Source organism: Sylvia atricapilla, chromosome 25, assembly GCF_009819655.1.
Source record: "Sylvia atricapilla isolate bSylAtr1 chromosome 25, bSylAtr1.pri, whole genome shotgun sequence".
NCBI lineage: Eukaryota > Metazoa > Chordata > Aves > Passeriformes > Sylviidae > Sylvia > Sylvia atricapilla.
The window spans coordinates 5,827,496-5,834,723 of NC_089164.1; the positions used below are offsets into that span (position 1 = coordinate 5,827,496).

At 57.1% G+C, this 7,228-nt stretch overlaps 1 protein-coding gene across 1 annotated transcript; it reads left to right on the forward strand.

The window, feature by feature from the left end:
- The first annotated feature begins 1,087 nt into the window (after positions 1-1,087).
- SYT2 (synaptotagmin 2) lies at positions 1,088-6,948 on the forward strand. Its single transcript, XM_066335948.1, has 8 exons — positions 1,088-1,253; positions 1,398-1,567; positions 2,883-2,999; positions 3,216-3,383; positions 3,542-3,709; positions 4,125-4,242; positions 5,462-5,595; positions 6,226-6,948. The coding sequence occupies exons 1-8, from the start codon at positions 1,088-1,090 to the stop codon at positions 6,430-6,432; spliced, it is 1,248 nt and encodes a 415-aa protein (XP_066192045.1). The 3' UTR covers positions 6,433-6,948.
- The last annotated feature ends 280 nt before the right edge of the window (positions 6,949-7,228 follow it).

Consider the following 7,228-nt stretch of genomic DNA (forward strand, 5'->3'; position numbering starts at 1 on the left):
GATGCTCCTTCCTGGGTTATCTGTGATCCTGTTCATCTCTGCTTCCCCCACTGGAGAGCCTCGTGTTCTCCATAATTTCACTGGCACAATGCATTCCCTGGCATTCTTCCCTGCTCTGGTCTTATCTTGCAAGCTGCTTTCTGATGGGGTTGTGGAGGTCATGGAGACCCTTTAGGGCTGGAGCTGGGTTGTGGGGGTACTTTGTTCCAGGTTTGCCTGCAGGAGTCAAAGCCACGTTTGCAAGACAATGCCCGTGCCCATCCTTGGCTGGTGCTCAGACCCAGCTAGGCTGGGGAAGGGGTGCCAAGCACGCTGGGCTGTGCTGCAGCCCTGGCTGTGACCTGGACACCTTCCCTGGCTCCATGGAGGAGCAGAGCTGGCCAGGGGAGCCCTGTAGCACTGGGAGGTGTGGCACCCAGGACATAGTTCCTGTGACACGTCAGTTGACCCATTGACCCACACACTGAACCTGCTGCTGCTGTGTAGAGGCAGCTTTTCCCTGCTTCCATCTGTCCTCAAAATGTGTGCTGCCAAAGCTCCCTGGGGGCTGGAGAAGAGCACTGTGTTGCCGCTCTTCTGTTCCAAGACTTGGAAGCTCCCCTGGGGCTGGGAGCAAGTTCTGAGGGTGCCACATCAATGATGGATCCCTGTGGGTGCCCCATGCCTGGGGTCCCTGCCTGAGAAAAGGAGGAGATAGGAGGGCTGGATTTGTCCAAACTGACCTCATTCTTTTCTCCTGGGGATGCAAACCCCCTCCCCTCATCCCAGGTGACCTTGCCTGTTGAACATCTTCCCAGGAGTGTCCCTGGGAGTCTTGGAGCCGGCACCATCATTGATGCACCTAGTGGATTTGGAGATGTCAAGGGCCAGGAAACCCAGGGGCCAGCTGAACTTCCCACGGCTTGTGAGGGATCCAGGTGACCTCTCGCAGACATTGGGTCTGTGCCGCTCTAGCAGAAGATGAGGTGTCCTGGTGGAGCCCTGCTGCCCACATGTGTGCCGTGCTGGGGACACTAGGGGGGAGTGGGGGCAGCAGGGACGTGTGTGACCCGTGAGATGATGTGTTTCAGGGAGCCCCTGACCCACCATGACGTTCAAGCAAGCGTCCATGATGGCCCCAGAGGCCACGGCCAGCACACTGCCCATGAGCACGATGGAGAACTCCACGGAGGCTGCAGGGCCGGGCGAGAGCAAGGAGGACATGTTCACCAAGCTGAGGGACAAGTTCATGAATGAGCTTAACAAGATCCCCTGTGAGTAGCTCCTTTCCCAGGTGTTACCCTCCTGATGACATGCCTCCCCCACTGCACTGGTTCCAGTACAACCTGTGGAACAAGCTTTTTGGGTGGCTGAGAGGGAGCTACAGGGCTGACCACTACACTGGCTTTTGCCCACAGTGCCACCCTGGGCCCTCATCGCCATTGCGGTCGTGGCTGGACTCCTCATCCTCACCTGTTGCTTCTGCATCTGCAAGAAGTGCTGCTGCAAGAAGAAGAAGAACAAGAAGGAAAAGGGCAAAGGCATGAAGAACGCCATGAACATGAAGGACATGAAGTCAGGCAACCAGGTGATGTCCTCCTGGGCTGCTTGGCCAACAGTCCCTCTGGATGAGTTATGGACTGTGTCAGGGCACTCATAGATCAGGCAGCAGATCGGGATGGAGCCGCAGGGACCCCGGGTGGAGCCAGGACCTGAGACAACAGCACTGTCCTCTTGCAGTGTCTGGTGGCCCAGATGGACCAGGCTCAAGCTGGCCTGGACCTGCCAGTGCTTCACCTGAGCCAGGAAATGTTGATTTAATCCCTTGGATCTCCTACCTTCCTCTGGGTCAGACTCATTTTCTCTGAGCCTTCACCTGAGAGGAGAGGGCCACCAGGCCAAAACACCCGCCAGTTTGGGATCTCCAAAACGTCTGTGGTGAAGTGGCAAGTGCTGGTACCTCATCCTGGTGGCCAGCCCAAGGCAGGCTTTGGTCCCCAAAGGCTTGGAGCCACCCCAGCCATTTCAGTGGACCCAGGGCCATTTGGAGGGTGTGGGAGAATTTGGGTATCTGTTCCTGCTCTTCAGGGCCACGTGGGCACCATGGGTGTGCAGACAGGAGCAGGAGAGGGGGGAGGTGTGGGGTGGGATTCCCCAGTGGAGGGCTGCATCCTCTGGGGCTCCACAGGTGGTACAAGCCCTGATCCCCACCCTGCCATGGGTCCCTCGGTGTCTGTGTAACATGTCTCTCTTTGCCCACGGTGCCCTTGCTGTCCTCCTGCCCTACTGCCCTGGCTGCCTCTCTGCTCTGGAACACCTTCCACGTAAGTGTCACGATAAGCCTCCTTCCCCATCATCTGCTTCCAGGGTGGGATGGGAGACCAGGGACACATCAAAGAGGGGGTAAGGAGCTGGGACTCCCACCCCATGGATTGTGCTTGGAGAGGCAGGAAGAGGGGTGGATTTCCTGGGGACAATCTATTTCTGAGCCTACAAAGCCTGGGAATGGCCCTGATAAGCCCATAGCTCTGGCTGTAGTGCTCCTGCAAGCACGGGCTGGGGGGCACAGGACCTACCACCTGCAAGCACCAAACCTCCCTCCACTGGAGTCAATCCCTTGTCCTGGCATCACTGGCAGCCCTCCTGTCATTTTGGCTGGATCAGCACTGGGGGCTCCCTGGGAGCTGTGTGGCTGTGGCACAGCCAGTGCCACCCCCAGCCTGCTCTGTCAGTGCTTCATGTCCCCAGCACGTGGGTGTCCTTTCCTCTCGCGGGGAGAACCTGGGTGTTGAGATGCCAGGAGGGTTGAGGTGCTGAGGCCCCCGGTGTTGAGGGGCCAGGGCTGCTGAGCTGTGACTGTCCTGCTGAGCTGGACACCTTGGCTGCCATTCCAGGACCAACAGGATGATGATGATGCAGAGACAGGTCTGACAGAGGGGGAAGGTGAGGAAGAGGAGAAGGAGCCAGAGAACCTGGGCAAGCTGCAGTTCTCACTGGACTACGATTTCCAGGCAAACCAGGTGATGGAGGGGCTGGGGTGCAGCTGAGGAGTGGGGTTTGCCCACGGGGATAGTTGAGATGAAGACTGGTCTCTGTGCTGGACCTGGGAGGCAGAGGGAAGGAGTATCTGGGTGCTGTGTCACAGAAAGTCCTGCCCCATGTTGGACTGGAGATGAGCCCTTGGCAGCTGTAGTGCATGGCGGGCTGTCTCACTGAGGACTCCTCTGCTCTTCCAGCTCACAGTGGGGATCCTCCAAGCTGCTGAACTGCCAGCTTTGGACATGGGTGGCACCTCAGACCCCTATGTCAAGGTGTTCCTGCTCCCTGACAAGAAGAAAAAGTACGAGACCAAAGTGCAGAAGAAGACCCTCAACCCTGCCTTCAATGAGACCTTCACCTTCAAGGTAAGCCCCTTCATTCATAACACAGTGAACTTGTCTCTACTCCAGTCCTTCCCTTGGTTGTAGCAATCCCATGTGCTGACTTTCCCTTCCAGGAGCAGGTGGTCCTGACCTGGGGTCCTCCAAGCCCCTTGCAGCCCAGTTGTTGTTCCTTTGTGCAGGTGCCCTACCAGGAGCTGGGTGGGAAGACGCTGGTGATGGCCATCTACGACTTCGATCGCTTCTCCAAGCACGACATCATTGGTGAGGTGAAGGTGCCCATGAACACAGTGGACCTGGGCCAGCCCATCGAGGAGTGGCGGGACCTGCAGAGTGGGGAGAAGGAGGAGGTGAGAGCCAGCCAGCAGCCAGCTGAACCCCTGGCTTGGGGAACTGAGATGTGGGCTGGCCATGGGGTGAGCTCTGCTTTCAGGGCCATCCCATAGTGCTCGGGGTCATAATCATCATGGGGCCCCACCAGGGTACCATGAATATCCTGGCAGTCATTGCTGGGCAGGATCTGACCTTTTGTTCCTCTGTGTAAAAATATTTCTATAACAAAAAGACTATAAAACATCTCGAGTGCTGTGCTGGCCCTGGCTTGTCCTGGACCCAGTGATCAAACCCTTGTGTTGGTGCACAGGGTGTCAGCTTGTGCCTAGACTGAGTACGGTTTGGGGGGACCTGCATGTGTGATTGTGTTGAAACACTGGAGTCCCAGGCAATGGCAAGGCTTTCATCTCCCATCCTCGCTCTTCTTGGCAGCCAGAGAAGCTGGGAGATATCTGCATCTCCCTGCGGTATGTGCCCACGGCCGGGAAGCTCACTGTCTGCATCCTGGAAGCCAAGAACCTGAAGAAGATGGATGTCGGGGGCCTCTCAGGTGGGTGTTGCTCAGAGGCAGCCTTGCCCTGCCCTGCTGGGGGCTCTCAGCATCCTCTGTGGGGAAGGACTCTGGGGCCACCTGTCTGGCAGAGCTTAGGAAAACCCCCAGTGCCTCCTCATGGCTTGGAGGCAGCCCAAGGTCTGGCTGGGGGTGAGGGGAGACAAGCACGGGATACGTCCCTGAATTTTGAGAAGGTTGCTTCCCGTTTGGTCCCTCTGATTCGAGCAGGATGAGGATGCTGCAGGACCTGGGTGGTGAAAGTGCTCTTCAGCCATTTGCTCTCTGGTCCTGCTCCTCCTGGACCTGGGGGCTGGGGACCTCAATTGACAGCATGTTTTGTGTTTAAAATGTCTTCCCAGCCCCATCCTGGGGCTGAGCTCTCTGCCCAGGGGTCCTCAGCTCTCTCCAGACGTGCTTCAACCATGGCAAGAGCAGTACCTGCATTGCTGGGAGGTTTCAGTTTTATTGTGGGCCTTCCTGCTCCAGAAACAGGGGGGACAGGCCAGAACCCACTCAATGTCACTCACCTGACAGGCGAGCTGTCACTCCACTGTCCCCTGCCTTCCTACAAGGGGGCCCACAGCACAGAATCCCAGCATTACTGTTGGAAGAGACCTCCAGGATCATGAAGTTCAACCTGTGCCTGATCCCCACCTTGTCACCCAGACCAGAACACCAAGTGCCATGTGCAGGTGTTGCTTGGACACCTCCAGGGATGGGGACTCCACCACCTCCCTGGGCAGTTCCAATGCCTGACCATCCTTTCAATAAACAAATTTTTCCTGATGTCCAACTTGAACCTCCCCTGTCTCACCTTCAGACTGTTTCCTCCTGTCCTGTCCCTTGTTCCCTGGCAGCAGAGCCCGACCACCCCAGCTGCCCGCTCCTGTCAGGGAGTTGTGCAGAGCCAGTCGGTCTCCCCTGAGCCCCCTTTTCTCCAGGCTGAGCCCCCCAGCTCCCTCAGCCTCTCCTCATGTCTGACTCTCCAGACTCTTCCCCAGTTCTGCTGAAAGCAGAAGAGCTCCCTCCTTTGCCCAGTTGCTCCCACAAATCTTCTCCAGCCCAACTATTTTGTCTTTGGCATCCATCCACAAACCTCAGACCACATTTATTCAGGGCAGTCTCTCCCTCACCTGGGTTGAGATGTCTTCTGGGACCAGGCCAGTGGTGTTCCAGGGCACCTTAGCCCTGGCTAATGCCCCATCCTCACCCCTAGATCCCTATGTGAAGATCCACCTGCTGCAGAATGGCAAGAGGTTGAAGAAGAAGAAGACCACAGTCAAGAAGAAGACCCTGAACCCCTACTTCAATGAATCCTTCAGCTTTGAGATCCCCTTTGAGCAGATACAGGTTTGTCTGATGACTCCTCTGGGGTGGAAGATGTCCTAAAGCTGCTTGAGCCCTTGTCCCAGCCTTTTCAGCAGCCTGAGCCATTCCTGCTGAGCTCCTGGTCTGGTCACCCGGGAGATTCTTCCAGTCCCATCTGGGGCCTAGGCTGATGCTGAGGGCAGCTGGTGCAGGGGCAGAGGTGGGAGGCTGGGTGGTGCCCATGGGAGATGCGCCCCCAACCCAGATCACAGCTGAAACTCGGTTTTCCTCTGCTCCTCATCCTACAGTGCTCACCCTAAGCATAACAGGGTGGTCCTGGGGACATTTTGGACTCTTGGCCGCTGCATTCTGCCCTCCATGTCCTGTGCAAGGCCCTGCACGTGCCCCTTGCCCCTGCCCAGTAGCCACAGCTCTTGCTCAGCCCCACACCACACCTTGGTTACCTTTCCCAGGTGAATCAGCTCATGATGAGCTGGGCCCCCACTGGGCTCTGCACTCAGAGAAGGACATAAAGGAAGCGGGCACGGGGCCCTGCACCAAAATGGCCACAGTGGGGCTCATCCTTGGAGGATCTCTGGGGCACCCTAGGGTTATGGAGCTCTCATGGCCACTGTGCCTTTCCACCCCTCTAAAAAAGTTTTCCTCCTTTAGAAAGTGCAAGTGGTCATCACAGTGCTGGACTACGACAAACTGGGAAAGAATGAAGCCATCGGGAAGATCTTCACAGGCTTGAACTCCACCGGCACGGAGCTGCGGCACTGGTCCGACATGCTGGCCAACCCCCGGCGGCCCATTGCCCAGTGGCACTCGCTGAAGCCAGAGGAAGAAGTAGACGCAGCTCTCGGGAAGAACAAATAGGCAGCTCTGCCGGCTGGCGCGGCACTGCGGACATTTGACCCAGAGCTACTGATACCTCAGTTCTGCAACCTTCCTTTTGGTTTTTTGTTCTAAGCTGAAATGCCCTTTGATGCCTCTGGAAGGGTATCCAGGCAGTCCCAATAGCTTCCAGGGGAAGAGGTTAAAGACATGGATGGTTCTTTTTTGTTCTTCAGCATTGCTCCCTTCTGCTGCATGTTCCATTGCCTCTGCTCACCGTCCCTTCCCAGTGCAAAGCCATCGGCACACCTGGGACCTTCCCCAGCAGCTGTGTCACCAGCCTGCAGCAACGCTGCCATCATTCTGCCCCTGGGATCATGTGGGGAACTGTGGAATGTTGCGTGGAGGTGATACTGGAGCCTGATGGTGCGAGATGACCAGACCTACTGTGCTTGATTAGGGCATGACCAGCAGTGAGACAGAAAAATGGTGCAGAAGACCCTTGAACAGACCCAGGTGCCCTCCCCAAGGAAGGCTGAGTGCCCCTGGCCAGCTCCAGGTTTGGGTTCTCTGAGAAGAGGCTTGCAGGGGCCATGGATCCTGCTGTGGTGGTGGGGCCCTCAGTGTTGCAGCAGGAGCTGTGGAGGCCAGTCTGGGCACAGGGGGCCTCAGGAGGGCTGCTCCAAGGAGACACAGTGAAATGTGGATGCATCAGCAGCACTGTGTGGATCATCACCACCGGCACCACCATCTCTGTTTTGTCCCCACAGGAGCAGTGCTGGGTGATTTGCATCTGTGTCACAGCGTGCTTGGTGAATCCCATAGATCAAAATGCTTC

What these genes read in the sequence shown, in the direction of transcription:
- SYT2 (XM_066335948.1), top strand. Translation starts at nt 1,088, where the DNA reads ATGACGTTCAAGCAAGCGTCCATGATGGCCCCAGAGGCCACGGCCAGC. An exon ending in ACGATTTCCAGGCAAACCAG is followed by an intron (nt 3,000 to 3,215) that starts GTGATGGAGGGG and finishes CTGCTCTTCCAG; the next exon opens with CTCACAGTGGGGATCCTCCA. An exon ending in AGAGTGGGGAGAAGGAGGAG is followed by an intron (nt 3,710 to 4,124) that starts GTGAGAGCCAGC and finishes TCTTCTTGGCAG; the next exon opens with CCAGAGAAGCTGGGAGATAT.